A 20924-nucleotide genomic window follows, 5' to 3' on the forward strand; every position below is an offset into this window, starting at 1 on the left:
AAATGGGCTTCTCATTAGAAAATGTCTGCTTCTGGGAGTGGGGTAAAAATCCAAACAAGTCATATATGCCATCAGATTCCAGCACGAAACCAGCACTCAATAAAGTGGGTCTTGCATAACTTTCTCTTATTGAGACAGGGTCTTATGTTACTTTGGCTAGCCTAGAACTCTCTAGTAGACCAGGCTAGCCTCTAACTCACAGAGACCCACCTACCTCTGCCTCCCAAGTTCTGGGATTAAAGGTGTGCACTATCACACCTGGTTGTAACTTAAAGTAAATAAAATGATTTTATTTTTATCCCCCACCCTGTGCATATGTGCCTGTGCACACGTGTGTGCTTATCATGTATGTGCAGGTGTTCACAGAGGCTAGAAAAGGGTGTCAGAGTCCTAGGACCCGGATCATAGGCAATTGTGATGTGAATGCTAGGAAGCTAACTGAGGTCCTCTGCAAGAGCAACAAGCCACCTTAACTGCTGAGCCATCTCTCCAGCCCCAGGCTCTTACAATTTTATCTGAATTCCTAGAACATGTGTTAGTTAACCACTGTTTTTGACAGCTGGTACATACAGTCCTTTCCTAATCACTGACTTAATAAGGCTCTTTAAAATTCTACATGTATGGGCTGGGGGAGATGACTCAGTGGTTAAGAGCACTGGCTGCTCTTTCAGAGGACCAGGGTTCGATTCCCAGCATCCACATGGCAGCTCACTACTGCCTATAACTCCAGATCCAGGAGTCCAGATACCCTCACAAAGACAAACATGCAGGCAAAACACCAACGCACATAAAATAAACATCATAAAAACAATTCAACATATAACATTCATTGATGAATTTCAAACTTCATAAGCAAAAGTTATGGAGATTAAGGTCACAATTGAATTTTGTGTGTCTTAATCAGTAGAGATCTCAGTATTAGTTTTTGTTATAGCTCAAAACTTAAAATAATCTCCAACTTTCCCTCCAAGAGAGCTTTATAAATTTGCCTTAATCCTTTCTAGGTGGTCCTCTATCCATACGGTTAGTTCCTTCTCTCTCTCTCTCTCTCTCTCTCTCTCTCTCTCTCTCTTGCCCCCGTGATTCTTCTGTTCCACTTACTGACTCTCAATTAAGAGACTGAGAGGGTTTTTGTGGTAGCTTGCTTGGTTTTTGCTTTTTGTTTTTTGAGACAAAATTCCTCAGCCAACACCTCTGCCCTGACTTAGATACCTGACTTCCTTTTCCTTTTGGTCCTCTACCTCAACCCTACTTTCTTCTCCTAACTCTCCCCAAGGAGAATGTCCCCCTACTTAGGTTCCCACAAGGTCCACAGGATAGGGCACGAGACTGAAGCTCCCCTTTAGGGAACACATGGTTAGACATAGTGACAACTGCTTGTGTTCTACAGGGTTGGGACACTAGCCTGCCCAAGCCTCCCATGCCACACCTGAGAGATGCAAACTTTCATTGTAGAGTTAATGTGGGTGGAAGGGCCTGGGGTACAGTGCAGGCATTGGCAGGCGGAAGGCAGCTCTGTGCTCACCACCTGCTGCCTCCTGGCTCCAGTCAGCCTCACCCTGGACTCCATGAGCCGGCTCTTCTCTGCATGAGCTTCCTTTAGCAGCTTCTCCATCTCCTCAATCTTGCCCATGTCCAGACCACTGGCACTAGTGAGGGAGGGAAGGGGAGAAGAGAAAGCTTGTCAAGTAAGCACAAGGGCATCTGGCTCAAGCAGAGGGCTGGAAGTAGGAGGCACCTGGACATGTTGTCAGGGGAACATGCTGAGTTGCCCCCTGTAGAGATGCTGGTCTCCATGCTATCTGAGCTCTCCAGGCTCAGGGTGTCATAAGCATGCTCGCCCTCCTCGCCACGCTCCCTGCCAGCTGGCAGGTGGTGCAGGATGGAATGGTGCATGAGTGCAGGGAAGCCAGAGGGGCCTGCTGCAAAGGGTGCTGCACCATGCAAGGCATCCCACTGGCACTGGGCCTCTGCTGCTGCTTTTTGCTTCAACTCAGCCAGTCGCCGCCGCTGCTCCTCAATCACCTGGTGTCCTGCAGGAGGGGACAGTGGGGTTCAGAGTGGGCTCCTCACTCACCATGGGAGAGAACACTGGAGCATCACAGAGAGAGAAGGCAAGCAGGAAGAGGCTAACACAGCAGCACCAGCCCCACAGCTGCCTTGCTCCTACGTCTCCAGGCTAGCAGCCCCTGTAGTTATGTAGGCCAGTATCTGCAGTCTGACTTTAGGCCTCTTGCTACATCCTGAGCACACACGGGGCACCACAACTGCCCTGGTGGTGCCCAGGCAGCATGCTAGCCAGCTGTTCCAGCTCTCAACTGAGGCCTGTATAGACGAGCAGGGCACATGCACACACCATGTCTGCTGGGGAAGGAGGAGGGGGAGCTGGTGGGAACCATCCCCACCGCAACGGACAGTGCAAGCCCCTAGCAATGCAAAACAAGTGCAGCCAGAGCAGGAGGGAAGGCAAGGAGACTGGAGAGCAGCTGAGGGCAAAAAGGAGGTAAGCTGGAAGGGAAGCCAGCCAGGCACCCTAGCCCAGTGAGGCCCTGAGGAGGGGTGCAGGGGGGTATGCCGGCAGGCAGCAGAGCCTGGGCAGGCCACATCATGCTATTTTCAGGACAGGGGCTGCCTGGCCAAAGCAATGCCCTCAGTAACCAATGCTCTACCTGCTGGGTCGTCGGGTGGGAGGGGCTCGGCAGGAAGTAACTCGACTGGTGTGGGGGCAGAGGGTGCAGGAGAAAGACACAGAGGGGATAAGAGGAGAGAGAGGCATAGACATGGACTTTCAAAACAACTGAGACACACACAGCCACAGGACTCCTGTCTGAAGAGCCAGTGTCTCAGGATACCGTTTCTGGAGGTCATCATCACATCCACCCCACTGCTTCTAATGTCTGCCCTACTTGGTCAACAAAAACTTCCCTTTATTGGCTGGGCCCTCTAAGATGTCACAAGCCCTCAGACCCTTTGTTCTCTGTCCTGGGGTCTTCTAAAAACTCCCAGGAAGATCTTCTTTATGAGATCTGATTCTTTTCTGCTCTTGCCCAGATCCCAGTGACAGGAAACATCTGTGTGGGCTGAGCATGCGTGAGGTGACAGAGGGTCTACCCAGGGAATGGAGGCAGGGGCAGGCTGGCATTACAGCCACTCACCCTTCTGCTGTAGGGCCAGCTGGCGCTTGGTCTCAATGTCCTGCAACGTGGCCGCCAGGTTACGAGGAAGGCTGCTGGTGCCATTCTGGGCTAGCAGGGCACTCTGCAGGAATGTAGGAGTGCTAGTATTGGGGCTCAGCAGACCCCCCACCCCCACCCTAATGTCTGCATGGAGAGCCTTAGCCTCTGCCCAACATGGCTGTCTCCATCCCCAACACCACACATGTCCTCAGACCTTTGGTGATGGACTACGACCCAGGGTAGCCACGCTGAGCTGTGACGAGGATGATGAGGAGCCTGAGGAGGAAGGGAGAGGGCCACTACGGGCCCGGGGCAGAGGGCTGGTGGCCTCACCATCCATCTTGGAGCGGTAAACCTGGAAGGGAAAAATACTGCCCAGTGAACACCCAGCTTCCCCAGTGGCTGTCACTTCATGGCACCTAGATCAGCTATGATCCAAGGCACTACCCTGGCACAGTGCCTCTGAGACCTTCTGGCTCCATCAGACAAGGTTGAGTCTCCTGGGTCAGCCCAGTGGGCAAATGCTACTGGCAACTGCCCAGTCTCCTTTCCAGGCCCTTCCTCCCTGAGCCAATCTCCAGCCCAGGCCTGGATCTGAGGAAGGACCTATAAACTGACCCATGTAAGAAGTTAGTGTCAGCTGGGCAGAGCTGTGGAGGAGACTGAGTGGAGCCCATTAACAGGCTGTGTGCCTTGAGCCATATACCTCCCTGCCCTGCATCTGGGCTTTCTCATCTGTAAAGGAAAGGGCTAAGTAATGGCCTATCACCCTACCAGTGCTGATGTACGGCAAATCTGGTCTTTGGATTCAGGAGTGCAGAGTCTCTACACTGCTTCCTAGTTGAGTGGTTCGGGTGAGATCACTTTATTTTTCTCCCATGCCTCAGCCTGCGATCTATACAAGGAACGCTAACCCAATCTACCTCAGAGGCCTGTGGTGAGGATTCAATGTATCAAAAGTTGTCAGTCTGGGCTAGAGAGATGGCTCAGAGGTTAAGAGCACCGACTGCTCTTCCAAAGGTCCTGAGTTCAATTTCCAGCAACCACGTGGTGGCTTACAACCATCCATTATGAGATCTGGTGCCCTCTTCTGATGTACAGATATACATGGAAGCAGAATGTTGAATACATAGTAACTAAATAAAATCTTAAAAAAAAAAAAGTCAGTCTCCAGCCAGCTGGGGATCCACTAGAGGTACCCCAGGTGTTACATGAATCAAATCCTCCCAAAGGGACCACAGGATGTTAGCTGAGGTCACGGCCTCAGAGGTACAGCTCCTTCACTGAAGAATGAGTTGTGAAGGTGGAATTACAGGCACTATGGCACAGCAGTGGAGCAAAATCTGGTGGAAGACTAGACAAGCACCTGTGCCTCCCGCCATCAGCATATTGCCTGGGACGCAGAAGGGATGGTGGTCACAAGGGAACTTTCTACAGCTGTCACTTTGGAGAACCTGTATCCCTCTTTTCTGCCTCCCAGTGCCACCCCTGAGAGGGTCAGGAGAACAAAATGCCAGCAGCCTCCCTAGGTCACACCAGTCCTACCTGCAGCAGGCCCAAGGGCATGTCAAGTCCCGAGTCTGAGTGAGACGCTCTGGGAAAAACTCCTGTCCAATGGCCACTTAATCCCGATCCCCTTGGACTAGGGTGCCGAACCCCCCAGCTTCCCAAAGTGTCAGAATGGCAAGATGGCTGCCCGGGAAAAGACCCTGGTTGCCCTCTGCAGGCTTCCAGGCCCCTCCTTGCCCTGCTAGGTAACCCCTTGACCCAAGGTATACATTGTGCCTGAAGGATTGGCAGCAGGTGCTCAGAACAGACAGGAACAGGACCTGGGGAAGACAGGCAGTGAAGGTTACCTGCAGCTGACGGGAGGCTTTGGCAGGCAGAGGCGGGGGAGAGGAGCGAGGGGAGACTGCAGCGAGGCCAGTCCCCAGCCCGGCCATCAGCTCCTGGTACCACTGCTCTAAGTCTACAGCAGGGAGCAGCAGCTTCTCCATCTGGAGGGGCAGGGGGAAGGCAAGGATGGAGAGGAAGGGCCAAGACAGGAGGGGAGAGATGGGAAGAAGAGGAAGAAGAAAAAGAAGGAGGGAAGGTAAAGGAAGCCGTGTCATGGAAATGGGAAGGAAGGCGTGAGGGAGGAAGGGAGGGAGGAGAGCATAGGAGAAGGAAGAGAAAAACAGTCAGATACCAGTTGCGCTGATTGTGCTAAGAGCAGAGAAACAGTCAGGACACAAGTTCCAGCGCATGGACTTGTGCTATGTCAGCAGCTGAACAGCCAGCACCTGCGGGCATCAGGCATAGCCCTAGGCCCTCAGCGGGCTTAAAACACAGAGGCCAGTGAACAGGGGCAACACACACAGTCAACACCAGCCATGGGATGCGGGTGGCAAGGACACACAGACCACCAACCTTAGATGAAGGCGTGATGGAAGCGAAGGAAGAACAGGGCAGCATGGGAGGAAGACAGGTGATGGGAACCAGGTCCTGGGAGGCAGAAACCCAGGAAGGCAGGCCTGGCGAAGGGGTTGGGGGCTTGGGTGAGGTGCCCCACATCACTTTAAGCTGCTCAAGCGTCACGTACTTGAGAGGTGGCCAGCCACAGGAGGGAATACAATAGGTTAATGGGAGTAGAACCCAAGACATGGCCCTGACCACTGGGGAAGGGAAAGGTAGACGCATAGAGGGAGACCAACCCTGGGAGAGTGCCCGCATCCTCCTGGCAAAGACTCTCCTTGGAGATCAGGAGGCAGGATTTGTCCTCCTAGGCCATTAGGTGTTGAGGAGAGCTCCCAAGTTCCCATGGAAGAAACTGAACCACGTTCAACCCTCAATGCCAAGCTAAAGACCCTGTTTGCTCCCTGGCCCCCACCCAGGTTGAGAGGCAATGGAGGCCCTTTGGCACAGGTGGGCAGATTCTGTGGCTGATACCTCGTTGCCAGGCAGGGACTGGGGGAGCCTGCTGGGGCAGGTAGCAGAAGCATAGGGGTCCAAGCGAAAGCACAGCTGGAAAACCTCAGCCAGGCTTACATACTCCTAGGGTGCCCAAGGTGGGGGACAGAGAAGAGGTTAACAGGTTCAACTGAATATTCAACACCCCACACTCCATGCCAGGCTAGAGTCATCACTTCACACTGATGCAGAATCCATAGTGGAAAAGGGCACTAAGTAGCCAACTATGGCCACAACCACTGGGGAAAGCGGGCTTGAAAGGGGCAGGCAGAAATGACTGTATAAGGCTCCACTCCATTTCTACGTTGAAAACAAGCATAGCATTTAGTCACTGCCCCAAGCAAAACCAACATAACCATCTGTGGACTGGCTCTGGGCTGGGAACAGGTGAAGATGCCCAGAGAGGGTCTTCCAAAAGCCCAGTGAAAAGCAGAACCCGGCTCCTAGAGCCCCATCCACATTCCTAGTTGGACACACACATGCAGTGCTAAGTACTTGATATGGCACTGTCCGGAAAGGGAACAGGTCCCCAAAGGTCACTCATCAGAACAGGGGAGTGGAGATACCACTAGGGCCTGAGCAAGACGAGCTCTGAGAATCAGACCTGGCATTAGCAGAGAACAACTTCTGTCCCAGGAGGAAAATGGGCTGAGTAAGTACTTGGAGAGATGCCAGCCCACTTCACTGGGGGTTGGAAGATAGGGCCCATGCTACTCCATCACCTGTCCTTAAACCCTGAGATTATCTGTGTGCTGGTCATCCACAGTGAGCTTCACTAAAGCACAGGATCCTCAGGCTGCCTACCCAAGGGTGCCCCATCTAGCCCAGAGCCAGACTATCTTCTGGGGTCAAAGAAGAGGAAGATGAGCCAGGGAGTCCAGTGTGTTATGAACAACAGAGAATGGCATGCAGACTGCATACAAATTAAAATGCAAACGAATGCTATCATTTTGTGTGGGCTGCCTAGGCTCTCCACAAATGACATGATGGCACACTCACACAAACTCTCAAACTGCCAGCCAAAGGATATGCCACATGCCCTTCTGCCCTCCCCAGGAGGAGGTGGAGGCAGGAGTTTGGTGAGCAGGCAGACAGGCAGAAAGCAGAGCAGAGAAGGCAGTCAGCTGTGGTTACCTCTTGTGCTTTGGGACAGAGCTGAGTGGAAGCAGGAGGGGTTAAAGGAACAGAGGAGGCCCCAGCCTGAGAAGACCTTGGGGACGGGCCCAGAGCCTTGGTCTCCAGCCCCATTTCTGAGGACTCGGAGATGAGTAGCTGAGCCTATAAGAGGACATATGGTGAGAGGAGCCTCACCCTAACGCTCGGCTCAATCCCCCTCCCTGCCCTAGACCTAAGCTATTTGGGCAATGAGACAGAGAAGAAGAGAAAAGAAATGTCAGGAAACAGTCACGTCCTGATTGGATTTCCCACACCAGACGTGAAGATTTGGGAAAGAACCATTCAACTCAAAGCCCACTTCTAAGGTGAAAGCCTAGCTTCAGACAGAAGCCCAGGACATCCAGGGTAAGGCCCCCTAGATCCCTATATTTCTCTTTAAGGGAGGTCCACATGTCCTGAACCTTTCCCAATTCTGAGCTCTACACCATGCTTCCTAAGGCCTCTGAGCCTCTCACATATACTCAGCCACCCAAGTGTGAGGAGCCAAAGGTCAGTCCCCAGGGCCATCTTTTTCACATCTCTCCAGGAAGCTCCCATACTCAATCACCCAGGATGAAGGTGGTACACCTTGCTCCGGAGTCTCTCAGATCCCCAGAGCCTAATGTCAGGGCTAACCTAGCCATGTTACCTCTTTGAGGGTCGAGGTGGCCTTTGGAAAAGGCCTGCCACCCGTGAGTGAATGGTATCTCCTTTCCAGTACTGTCAGTCTCTCCTTCTCCTGGAGGCCAGAACAGCAGGGTCAGAGCCATGGGAGCAAGAGAGAGGGCCCACACCCACTCCTGTGTCAGCAATCCCATCCCAACTCTCTGTATTCATCACCCCTCACCCACCATCTCTCTTCTGGGACCTAAGGCCAGTTACCTTTTGCAGTAGCTGCAGGGCGGCATTCTTGTCCCGGGCCAGACGCTCTGACTCCTGTACTGCTTGGGCCCGGATCTGCCCAGCCTGACTGTCCAGTACAGCCAGGCGCTCCTGAGGAAACCACAGGATGCAATCAGGCCCTGGAGGGACACAGCTCAGCCCAAAGCCTTGCTGATTCTCCTGTCCGAAGACCTAGGACTCTGCGAAGGCAACCATCACACTTTCCTGCTTGGTCTCAACTCAACCCAGAAGAATTCTGGCTAAAGAGGTCAGCTCCTTCTCTTGTTCCTCCTTCCCTTCCCCACCCAGTGAGCCTTGTGTCATCAGGCATGCTAGCCAGAAACCAATCCTCTAGTTTCTATGCCCTCACCCTGTAGCCAATGGATCCCAAAGCCTGGAAACACCGAACAGTTAGCACTCTGCCCCCCACATCCCCAAGCCATCACTGGAATCCAAGCTCTCCAATTCTTGCTCGGCTCTGCCATCTCTCTCACAATCTTTAGATCCACCCTGTATTTCTGCACAACATCTAAAATAGCCTTGGAACCTTGTTTGCTTATCTGAATTTCCTCACCATCCTAAAAGGATTACCGTATTATTTGAGTAATTTTTTGTTTGCTTGATTTTGGTTTTTCGGTCTTGCTATGTAATCCAAATGGGCTTTAAATTCACTTGATAGTACAGGCTTGCTTCAACATACTCTCTAAGTCCAGACTGACCTTAAATTGACTTTGGAGTCTAGGCAAGTGTTGAACTCACGGCAATCCTCTTGCCTCAGCCTCCTGAAAACTGAGCCATCATGCTCCACCTTTTCCATTGGTTTTGAGATGAGATCTCCTCCTCCTTGGGCTGGACTTGACCTCCTGGGCTCAAGCACTCTTTGTGCCTCAGTCACCAGAGAAACTGGGACATATCCTTGGAACTCAAGTGTGAACAACACTGGCTCTGCAGTAACTTTTAAAAAACTCAACAAGCCAGGGAGGGGGTGGGGCTGGAGAGATGGCTCGGCGGTTACGAGCACTGGCTGCTTTTCCAGATGACCTGGGTTCAATTCCCAGCATCCATATGGCAGCTCACAACTGCCTGCAACTGTAGTCCCAAGTAAGCCAACACACATGGTATGCAGACACACATGAAGGCAGAACATTCAGATAAAATAAACATAATGAAACAACAGCAAGGCTAGGTCACCCGGTTTCTCAAATCTTTCCGTGGTTCTTTACCTCCCACAGGACAGAACACAAACTCCTTACCTAGCCATTAAGGGCTCTCAGAACTGATACCTTCCTGCCCGTCCCTCCACACACCGTGGCTCCACCGTGTTGTACTGTAAGCTGTGCCACTGTAGACTCTTAGTCTTCATCGGTCACCCTCTGGGCACAGGAGGGCCATCCCAGTCTTTCCCACTATCCCAAGGCCCCTCCTCTAAGGCTGAAGGCTAGGTCCTCTCCAAAGCCTCTCCATTTCTTGCTCCTGCCTATGCATTCACGTTACCCTATTGTGATCCGTAATGGCTCCACCACTACCTTCGCCCTCTCTGTAAGATCAGGGGCAGACCAGAGTCATTCCTGTCACTACAGCCCCAACAGGGCTTAGCACAGTGCCTGGCTCAGCAATCATGTGCTGAAAGAAAATGAAAATATTTTGAGAGGAAAAGATGAGAGCTAGGCAAAATATGTTGGATTAATCTCAGGCGGTCTTAAACCACCACTCTCCCGAGGAGCACATGGAGGGAGGAGGCACCAAGAAGGGAGCTATCCTAAACTTGGAGTCAGCCCACGCAAAAAACTGAAACAGGAACCCTCACAGCCACAGCTGCCACTTATCTGGAACAGAGAAGGACTGAGGGTGCTGCTGGATGTTTTTTTTGTTTTTGTTTTTTTTTTAATCTGTTACTTCATCTAACCTTATGAAGCAGGTACCTTCATGCCCATTTTAGATTTGAGAAGATGGGTATGTTTAGGAGTTAGAATCTCTTGGGTAGTTAGTGGTAGACTTAGGACTAGAACCAGACCTGTAGGATTCCAAAGTCAGCTTTCTCAACCACTCTGAACCACTGTGGACTGATACATAGCACTCCAGGGAAGACAGAGCCTGAGGGGACTCTGCAGATACAAGGGCAAAGCTCATAATGAATGTCATAACACATGCGTGCACACGGACCCACACGAGTGTATACACACACACCCCTGGTGTTACGGACTGAGATGGTTCCCTCCAGACCTCCAAAGGATAGGACCAGCTAGCTGATTTATAAACCTCCTGGCTACATTCTCTCCAGGTGAAGACAGGAACCAAGACAGTGAAGAAGTGCCAACCAGACTACATGCAGCACAATAGAGATGCCTTGGGCCTTGAAGCCCAGCAGGCTTAGGTTTCCACTCTTGACTCCGAAGAGTCAAGGCCTGCACTGGAAGGCTCTGTGCAAACTGTAACTTCTGAGTCCTAGTTACTCATCTATAAAATGAGGCCAAGAGCCCACCTTATGAGATACCATAAGAACAGCAGGAGAAAACCCAAGGGAAGGTCCTAGCAGCGCCACGTGATCTTCGGAAACATTAATTTTCTTATTTTCCTAAACTTTTATCAGGACAATAGGTACATTTAAAAAATATACTTATTTTATGTGCGCACGTGTGCCTGAATGTATGTCTGTGTATCATGTATGTACGGGAGCTGGGGAATGTCAGAAAAAGTGTTGCATCCCCCGGAACTGGGGTTAGAGGTGACGGGAGGCAAATGTGGGTCCTCTGGAAAAGCAGCCAGTGCTCTCAAATACTGAGCAGTCTCTCCAGGTGTGTTTTAAAGGCAGACCATCTTGGGGAGGGGACCAGAGGATCAGGGCCTATGACATCCAGTAGTTCCCCTCTTACCACCAAACCTGAGCTGGCTAGCAAGCCCCCATCTTACCACATCTGAATCCTACTCCCTAGAGCTCACTATCCTCACCTTCCATACTCAGGCTAGCCAGGAAACTACACATGATCACTGTAGGTCTTTGGCACAGGTACCATAGATATCACCTAGGTCATTCTCCCTGACCCTTTCTCATTCTTCTGAACACCTGTCCCGTCCTTCTCCTTCTGTCACTGTCTATGATTAGTGTGGCTGAGACCACTATAGGACCACAGCTTTAACAAATCAGAGTTGACCAGGGACAATGGGCCACCTTCTCACTTTGCATTCGGTCATGCCTGAGCTGGATATTCTTCCTATTGTCAAGTAGATAGGCTAGTATCCTGCTCTTAGGTCCCTGTGTGCATCCCAGCACTTCCAACAGCTCTAGAAAGGCACGGACAGGGATGGAGGTATAGCCGGATGGCAGAGTATGTCCTTAGCATACAGAAGGCCCTGGGCTCAATCTGAAACACTGTAAGACGACATTCAAGGGTAGTATCCAGGCACCTCAGCCAGTCTCCTCCTCCATCTCCATCTCTCTTTTCCTGGCCAAGCCATTGCCAGCTCCCCGTGTGAGCCAATTCCACTTTCCCTTGAGAAATTGTGGAAAGCCACGGTTGAGTACTACTAACTATTCTTGCCGAGCCCTGTTCACCATCATGCTCTACTCTGCCTTTACATACTAATTTCACACCAGCCCTACAGTACTTATTTTTACTGATAATCACTAGGAAATGGAGACACAAAAAAGGTGTCTTTTGTGCCGTTAACTTTCACAAAGTTACAAACTGACTCAACCCCTGGTCTCCAGGGCTGTGCGGGAATGAACAGCGCACACCTTCCTCTTGGTCACGCTGCGCAGCAGCTCAGCCTTGCTTCGTAGCAGCCCCTGGCCGGCCAGCTCCCGCTCCTCCTCCACGCGACTCTCCCGCTCCAGCTGCTGGAACTCCAGGTCCTCAAAGAGCTTTGTCTCAGTCTCCAGAGCGTCTGCCTCCTTCAACGACAATGATATCCGGGGTTGGGTGAGGGGTGCGCTCAAAGCCACTCTGGGCCAGGAAGGCCAGGCCACAGAGCCACGAGTTACGGGGGCTGGACCCGGGGAAACTGGGGAAGGAACCGGCCCCACCGCCCAACTCCCTCTGCTCGGTTGGCTGAGCCCTTTTCGTGGACATCGCGGTCTGAAAGCGCTGATTCCCACCCAACCTTGCCGGTCCCCTTCCAAGCCACTGCACCGACCCTGGTGTCTGGCAGGTACTGCCGGGGCCAGGTGGTCCCGTCCCACCGCTCTCCTGTCTTCGGTCTGGGTGGTGGCCCACGGGGGCCGGGGGCGGGGGGCTGGTGGAACTGACCCTTCTCAGCTGTTCCTGTAACTGTTCCCGCACTGACTCGGGGCAGTTATCGAGCTGCGTCTGGAGCTCGGCGTAGAGCGCCTGGCGGGCCTCCAGGTGCCTCCGTCCCGCGGCCAGCTCCGCCCTCTCCTGGTCGGCGGGAGGGGAGGGAGGCGGGGCACAGGGGAGAGAGAACACACACTCCTCAACTCCGGCCCGGCGCGGGGGGCAAGGGCGGGCGCAGGGGGGACACCGGGAGCGGGGGGGGGGCAAGCACCGAGACAGAAGAGAGCAGGAGAGGAAGGAGGGCACGTGGGAGAGGCGAGAGGCAAGAAGCAGAGGTGTAAGACGGAACTCAGACAGGGGACGGTGAAACAAAGGCAGAGGTGTGGGGGCAGGGTGGAAATGTTGGTCCCTTTAGAATTGTTTAGGTAGGTCCTAAGACAGGACCTTCCGTTTCCTCTCCAAACCAAGTCAAAGCTGATGCATCATGGCAAGAACTGAGCCTCGAGCTCAGTTCCCGCTCAGTTCCCACTGTCCCGAGACCAAAATTTAACCCTGGGAAAATGTGAGTGGTGGGAAGGGTTAAATCCAGGAGTTGAGAGTAAACGAGGAGCTGAAGATATTAGCGCTACAGCGGTGCAGCAAGGGGACCCCAGCCCAACCCCCCACGGCCACCCTCCCCTCCTGCCCAGGGTGGGGGCGGGGTGCCAGCAAAGCAGGCTGAACTTCTGTAGGGATGAGGGTTGCAATTAGTTCGGCCCGTTGCCATGGTAATAGGAGCCCCAGGAGTGGATACAGGGAGGAGGTGGATGGCTCTGTCTGGGGCGAGATGACACCTCTGAGGGCGGAAAGGGGGACTAGGGGAGGAGCTGGTGAGTCACCACTCCGAAGGACAGGCAGAGGAGAAACTGTGATTACTGATTCCAAAGCCAGAGTGGGGCCATGGGCTGGAAGCCAGAAGGGAAAGTCAAGAGAACCTTCTCACCACCATCATCATCACCATCACCACCTCAAACACCTGGACCAGAGGGAAGGCGAAGTCCAGGCCTCTGAGCAATCTCAGTTAAGTGAGGCTAGCCAGGTTGCTTGTGGAATGCCTTACTCCTAAGGAATATGCTGCACCTGCCCAGCTCACCTACCCACCTACCCAGAGGGAAGGCCTTGCTCAGGCCAGGTCCTGAGGTCCGGACACTACAGCCTGTGTTCTAGATGGCCTCCAGGAATAAAGGGAAGGAAGGGACTATCTGAATTCAGCAAGAATGGGTAGCCACTCAGTGGGCAGAAAGGCCCTGCCCAAACCTTCCAAGGCTGTGCCCACATCTGGAGCCCCTTATCACTCAGCTCCAGAGGGCTAGGCTGGAGGGACAAACAGCTCACCCCACCTCTACCCCCTGCCTTTCAGCATTCTGGAGGCAGCAGCCCAGGCCTTTCCAGTAGGAGGCACTGTCTGGGCAGAGCCCCTCTTTGGCCACACACACCTTCTCCCAACACACACATCCTTATACTCCTCCTGCCAATAACCCACTGAGCAAAAGTTAGCTGTGCCTTCCTGCCAGTTCCTTTCTGATCTTGGAGTCCCACACCAAGAAAAGGAGGAGGCAACATTAGAGGGGAGAGGTCAGGGGCACAAAGGCACCCACGGAGTTAGTAAAGCTGGCATGACTCAGCCCTGCCTGGGTGGCCTGGCAGTTAGGGGCATGCGGAGAGCCCAGGACAGTGATTAGAGAGGGCGTTAGTGCAGGCCTGGTCGGCAAGCATAGAGTTAATTTGGCACAGAATCTGGGAGTGTGGTTTTGGGGGCCAGAGCCAAAGCTCCATTTAAAAAAAGGAGGGGCAATGAATTTTTAGTTCTCAAAATTGAGAAAAAGAGGAAGACAACTCTCAAAAATAATCCAGAAGGAAAATTAAAATGTCTTAGAAAAATACTGTCAAATCCAGAAAGAGATGAACCCTCTCCACTTCAGAGCTTTTGGCACGCTGTTGGGCATCTTGGACATGGCTGGCACAACCCCTGGGGGCTGGAGAAGCCCTTGAAGACTGGCACGAAATCTGAAAGGGGCAGGGGCAGGAGCTGGGACCATCTGGGATGGGAGACTGCAGGTCTTGATGACAGGAAACAGAGGCCTGTGGGCCATCTCCCAAAGACCACATCCTAAGCACCTGAGGCATGCTTGAAGGAGAGTTTCTCTTCATGGTGGGTCCCATTATGCTCCCTACCCCAGCAGCACCAGTCCTTCAGGCTGTGCTCAACCGCCCAAGAAAGGGCTTTGGCACTTCCTAGAAGGACCACGCAGGCTCCAGAATGGCAGGCACCCAGGCAATCAGAGGTAGCACAGAGATCCAGATAAATGAGACCCCAAACACCAGCCCAGCCCCTGGCAGTACCATCCAAGCTTGTACCTTCCATAGAGAACAAGGCCCCCCCAATCCCTGGAGGGTTTAGAGATCATGTGGTGTGCAGGATGGATGTCGAGGGGTGTACCGCCCTAGGGAAGGCATTTCTCCTTCTCTTCTGGGCCACTGGTAGTCAAGTAGTTACCTTGTCCCTCTCCTTCTGGATGCCTGTCTCCAAGGCCACCAACTTTTCCTGCAGCTGGTCCACTGCCCTTTGTTCTTTCTGCAGCAGTGCTCGCTCTGCCTCTCTCTCCCCCTGCAGCAATGCCCTCTCCATTTCAGCCTAGACAGAGATACCAGGGTCCTTGTCAAGGCAGGGAGCTCAGCGTGGGGTCCCATCCCAGGATGCATGCCTCCCAGCCAGCTCACCTCCCGGGCTGCCTCCTGCAGCTGCTGCTCCAGTTCCTTTACTCGGACCTTCAGCTGCTCTACACGCCCCAGCACCTGAGCCCGCTCCTCTTCCACGGCCAGCACCTCTGCCTGAAGCTTCGTGCTAGGAGCATCTTCATGCTGGAGGAAAGGAGAGCTCCCATGGAGGAAGTCTAGAACCTTCCAGGATCAGACTAAGAGGGTGGATCACACACTCCTCAAACTGCTTAAAAGGGTAACTAGACTAAAACAGGAGACTATTTTCCTCCCAGCCAGAGAGCCCAGCTATAGGGAAAAGATTTACCAGAGTGCCAGAGTTGGGTGGGGCCCCAAAGAAAAACAGGTCATAAAGCACATTTATAGCTTGGGAAAGTCATGGTCACCTCCCTTTTCCTCGTTGCTTCCACAGTTCTTCACCTCTAGTCTCATCCAAACCTTGATCCTTTTTCACTACCCTTCCTCACTCGGCCCTAGCATTCATCACATCAGCCCCCGCCCCCTAACCCCCCTACCTCCTGCTGGGTGCTCTCCGTGCTGCTGCACTCTTCTTTGAGATTTTCTTCATCTGAGCGTTCCATGCTCTCCCACAGGCGCTGGGAGGCACCTCCAGACTCCTCACCACTCCTTCCAGAGACCACCGTGGCTCCTGTCAAGCCTCTTGAGGGTCTCCTGCCTGCCAATGCCAGAGCTGCAGTGGCCTCTCCAATACTGGGCAGTTCCCCAGCCTCAGGTCCCCCGTCAGCTCGGCTGTACTCAGCACACAGGTTCAGGATGGTCTCCAGGCGTTGGCGTTCCTAGGGACAATGGAGAGAGCAGAGCATGAAGAGCAGAAGTCTGAGACCTAGTGTGGCCTGAGCCAGGGTGTTCTGGACACTAGGGATTCTGGGCCCAGCACATCTTTAATCCCAGCAGTCTGGAGTTCCAGGACAGAGCTAGTTCCAGGATAGCCAGGGCTACACAGAAGACCCTATCTCAGACCCCCCCCCCCGCAAATAATAATAATAATAAATAAATTAAAACACAGTCTGTGAGAGGTGTAGGGAAAGAGGGTCCCTCAAAAGTGGGTAAGAGAATAAGGCAGTATGCCACCTGTCCATGTGGCTGGCCCCTCCCATCATCCTGTTTACTTTCCCTTTTCATTCTACCCTAGGAGGAGGCTGCTTCATAGTCTCACAAGGACACATCCAAACTCTCACAGGAACCAGGGGTAAGCAGCCTAAAGACCATACTGAGACACAGAGGCATCCGGGTGCGCATGTTGACACAGGGACATACAGAGGACAGGGTCACACTGATTGCCCCTGGTTCTGCTACACAGGCACACACCGACACTCCATGTGCCCAAGGAGGTACATCCACAATAACAGGTAGCTACACATGAAGACACCAGCCCTGACAGGCACACACACAGATAAACATAGTCTACATACAGCTGGGTGGGCACTTGCAGACGATAAGGCTGGAAAGCAGACTACAGGCAACAGGACCTGACAGTCCAGACACAGAGTGGGAAAGGCAGACGGGACACTGTCTTCCTTCCCTGTCCCCCCTCAGCCCCAAGTCATTCAGGCAGCGGACCCTTTGCTCCTTATTAGCAACATAAGCTAGCCAGGTGTGAGCCAAGTACTCTATGACCTGTCAATCTATTCTCTCACTCTAAATCCTGATGCAGAAATGGTCACCTCAGGTGCCTAGGAGGCGAGGGAACAAGGGCAGTCATGTTCCTGGTCTCTGTCCTACTCATCCACTGGCATATAACACCCCAGCCCTGACCTTCAAGCCCAGATCTTGACAGGGTTTCTGGGGTCTCTGACATCAAATCTCTCTCACCACCCACATTTTAGCCTCAGCTTCCCATCCCACAATACTTACCCAGTTTCCTTCCTGCTGCTTGCCCAGTTCTGTGGCAAAAAAACCCAAGAACCAAGCCTCAGCACCCAGGAGGTTGGGCCAATGCCTCACCCCCGCCCTAGGACCCAGATAAGCAACCTGGCTAAGGTAGGAGGGGCAGGGTGCGGGCGGGCGGCAGCCTCTGACTTAAAGTGGCAGGTGGGGCAGGTCGGGACTGGTGGTGAGGTGTGTACCTGTGTGGGGATGGGGGCGGGGAGGCTGGGCCCAGCACTGATGTGCTATGCTCATCGTCCCTCTCAGGATGAAGAACCAGGGTAGCCACAGCACAACAGTAATACGATGTAACAAAGGAAGACTGGGGGTCCTGCCACCCACAAGTATACCGCCCCACACCCTCACCCCAAAAGGACCAGCCTCTTCCCACACTCCTCAGACAAATGTCCCCCCCACACACCCTGGGCTTCTACTCTCAAGGGAAGGAAGGGAGAATTCATGTTCTTGTCTGTGGACTTTGGGCATGTACAGAACAGCCAATGCCCCTGGAGCTCCCTATGCTATTTGGGGGAATCCCAGCCCCCTCCCAGCTCAGATGCCATCTCTAGGACAGCTGCCCAGAACCACACCCAGACACAACAGCACCACATTTATATTCACAGACACATACAATCACACAACCATGGAGGCAGGCCAGGGGCTGCCCGCTCTGTTTCCCCCTCTTCCTTAGTATCATAGTCTTAGAGGACCCACCTGGGCCAGAGTCAGTGGTTCATGCCCACTCGTAGAGGCCAGAGAGAAGCAAGAAAGGGAGACGAGAGAGCTTTCCTAAAGACCAAGCGCCAGGTAAAGGTGCTTTGCTGTGCAACCTGATGACTTGAGTTGGATCCCTGGAACCCATGTAAAGGTGAAAAGAAAGAATACTCTGGGTGGTGGTGGTGCACGCCTTTAATCCCAGCACTTGGGAGGCAGAAGCAGGTGGATCTCTGTGAGTTCGAGACCAGCCTGGTCTACAGGAGCTAGTTCCAGGACAACCTCCAAAGCTACAGAGAAACCCTGTCTCAAAACAACAACAACAACAACAAAAAAGAATGTCTCCACACAAAGTGTCCTCCGGCCTCCACCATCCATCAGCACACACATGCACATATACTGGTAACAGACACATGCTTTAAAATAGGAAGCCACCAGTTCTGGTGGTGCAGGCTGGTAGGACTTGCTAAAGGAGGCAGAGGCAAGAGGATCTGGAGATACACACAGCTGGCAGTGGTGACACCCGCTTTTAATCCCAGCACTCCAGACACAGAGGCAGGTGGATCTCTGTGAGTTTCAAGGCCAGCCTGGTCTACAGAGCAAGTTCCGGGACAACCAGGGCTACACAGAGAAACCCTGTCTTGAAAGACAAAGAGGAAGCCCCACCACCACAATCCAGGCATAGTCAGGCACACGTGTAACCTCAGTACTCAAAAGGCAGTAGAGAGATCATGAATTCAAGCCCAACCTGGACCACATGGCAAGCTTGCAGCCACACTGGGTTATACAGAGAGACCCTGCCTCGAAGGAAGGAAGGAAGGAAGGAAGGAAGGAAGGAAGGAAGGAAGGAAGGAAGGAAGGAAGGAAGGGAGGGAGGGAGGGAGGGAGGGAAGGAAGAAAGGAAGGGAGGGAGAGAAGGAGGGAGGGAGGGAGGGAGAAAAAGAAAAAGGAAAAAAAAGAGGAGTAGGAAAGAAAATTCTGGGGACATAGCTCTGTGGTAGAGTGCTGCCCAGACATGACAAGGTCCTAGATTCAATGCCTGGCACTATAAAGAAAAAGCCAAATCAATGTTCCTCTCTGGGCATGTTTTGTCTTTTTTTGAGATACTGTTTTGTGGTGTATCCCTGGCTGTCCTGGTACTCACTATGTAGACCAGGCTGGCCTCGAACTCACAGAGATTTGCCTGAAGAGCAACTGAGGAAGACACTGTCCACTAACCTCTGGCTTACACACAGCCACACACCTGCACATGCATACATACACACAGAGAGGTGACAAAAATTTGAAAAGCCTTTGAGATTTCAAAGACGGTCCCTCCTCACAGCACTAGGATCACCAGATACTGGTCACTTATCCAGATGGTTCATCCTGAAGAAGCCCAGGCCCTGTACATGGCCTCTCCTACTCTGCCAGCTGGCCTGCCCACACCCTGGCAGATGCACTGCCTTGGGCAGCAGCAGCCTCCCTGGCATCCACTCACCAGCCTCTCCATCTCCTGTTCCCGGAGCCGCTCTTGGCGCTGTCGTCGGTGGTATTCCAAGAGATCGTCCTCATTGTCACTGATCTCGGTGATGCTATTTTTCCTCTCCCTTGGGAGGGGCACCCGCAAATCCCCACTAGAAAGCTTCCTCTGAGCATGGGGGCTCTGACGAGGTGAAGCCCCAGTAAGAGAGCCCAGACTATAGGCTGGGCTCAGCCTGCCGCTGAAGCTGCCTTTGCGAGGTGCCAGGGATTCCCCGAGTGTAGGCGAGGGACTCCGAGTTCTGCGGCCCCTTGCTCCCAGAGTCAGGGAGAAGTCCTCCGGGGAAGTCCCATGGGCTGCCCAGCGGCGGGGCCGGGGACTCTCAGCCACTTCCCTGCTTAGCTTGGGATCTGGGGTAGTCCGGGCTGGCAGCGGGGACAGAGCCCTTCGAGACAGAGATGGACTCAAGGGAGGCAGTTCTCGCATACTGTCCAGGCCTCGCCTGCCCAAGCGAGGGCTCTCAGGAGGCTGGAGGGTACGAGTTGCTGACCCATCAGAAAATGTTCGGCCCACCAGTTGTCGAGAGGGGCTGGTCGTTAACACCCGCTCTGAGCCTGGAGACTCACGGAAAGGGCTGGGAGGGCGGTCCTGGAGTGTGCCAATCTTGTTGCGGGGAGCAGGGACTGGAGACTGGAACTTGGGGCTGCCAGGAATACTGGTGGGTTGGCTGCGGGCACCAGAAGGTGGATATTCACTCAGGCTGATAGCCACCACAGGCAACTGCCCACCCAGTCGGGGGCTCTCAGTGGTTCTGCGGGCCTCAGCCAAGACTGTGGCTGCGGGACTGTCAGTCAGTAGACCCCGGAGACCAGGGCTGGGAGGTCTCTCATGACCCCCTTTTCTGCCCAGCCGGGGACTTTCAGAGGAACGGGTTACAACTGGACGAGACTGTGGGGGTTGCAGAGCCAAATGGTAGCTAGAGGAACGAGCAGGCACCAGTGGGGGCACCGAAGGTCCCGGCTCCTGCCCGCTGGGTGAGTGGCTGGCACAGCTCCCGCTGCTGGCTGGCGAGGAAAGTGGAGAAAAGGCTGGAGAGGTGTTCTCATAGCTAGAGCCCACAGACATGGCACCGGGGCTGGTTGGAGGGGACAGCAGGTAGCGCCCACCATTAGCCATTGGTGACAGTGGGGATGTGGCTGCAGGCTTCTTGCCAGCAGCTCCGGGCTCCTCTAGCACCAGTGAGTCCATGATTTCCTGCAGGTCCTTCTCAATAGAGCTCACCAGGGAACTGTGGCTGGCACAGGCTGAAGGTCCCCGGGTTGCAGGCTGGGCTGTGTGGTTCCCATTCACCAGGCTCTCTGATTCAGCTGAGGGAAAATGCAAAGAGGCCTCAAGTTCTGGTTTTTTGGCTTTAGGGACCTACACACATGCACAAACAAGAAAGTACCACCCAACCTCATCGTAGGGCAGTGGGGCCAGAAGAGCTGAGTTCTGGCACCAGCCCACTCTGCCACTGACCTGTTCTGCAACCTTAACCAAACTCTTGTGCCCTGAGTTCCCCTCCTATAAAGGAAGATGATAGGCAGGACCTTCCTGGCTCTAACACTGAATGACTCAGGACAGAGTCAGCAACATTAACAGGTACTTACTTCCCAGACTAGTTGTTTCCAGCTCACCCCAACAATACAGTCCTCCTTGCCCTGGTTTTCC

The 20924-nt window shown here is 53.5% G+C and overlaps 1 protein-coding gene across 10 annotated transcripts in view; it reads right to left on the reverse strand.

Annotated features, from left to right (window-relative positions):
- Positions 1–20924, reverse strand: part of Phldb1 (pleckstrin homology like domain family B member 1) — a 48470-nt gene that overhangs the window by 10172 nt on the left and 17374 nt on the right. For 5 of the 10 annotated variants that reach the window (XM_027411969.2, XM_035443615.1, XM_035443614.1 and 2 more), the window contains 13 exons: positions 19233–20581; positions 15667–15948; positions 15155–15295; positions 14931–15068; positions 12410–12538; positions 11899–12054; positions 8163–8273; positions 7930–8019; positions 3391–3531; positions 3156–3258; positions 2670–2714; positions 1739–2033; positions 1526–1649 (listed from right to left, as the gene is read on the reverse strand). In XM_027411969.2, the coding sequence (XP_027267770.1) occupies positions 1526–1649; positions 1739–2033; positions 2670–2714; positions 3156–3258; positions 3391–3531; positions 7930–8019; positions 8163–8273; positions 11899–12054; positions 12410–12538; positions 14931–15068; positions 15155–15295; positions 15667–15948; positions 19233–20581 (3104 nt within the window). The remainder of the gene's footprint in view (positions 1–1525; positions 1650–1738; positions 2034–2669; positions 2715–3155; positions 3259–3390; positions 3532–7929; positions 8020–8162; positions 8274–11898; positions 12055–12409; positions 12539–14930; positions 15069–15154; positions 15296–15666; positions 15949–19232; positions 20582–20924) is intronic. The other 5 variants (XM_035443616.1, XM_035443619.1, XM_035443618.1 and 2 more) reach the window with 5 other exon arrangements.

This window comes from Cricetulus griseus, chromosome 4 (genome assembly GCF_003668045.3).
Source record: "Cricetulus griseus strain 17A/GY chromosome 4, alternate assembly CriGri-PICRH-1.0, whole genome shotgun sequence".
NCBI lineage: Eukaryota > Metazoa > Chordata > Mammalia > Rodentia > Cricetidae > Cricetulus > Cricetulus griseus.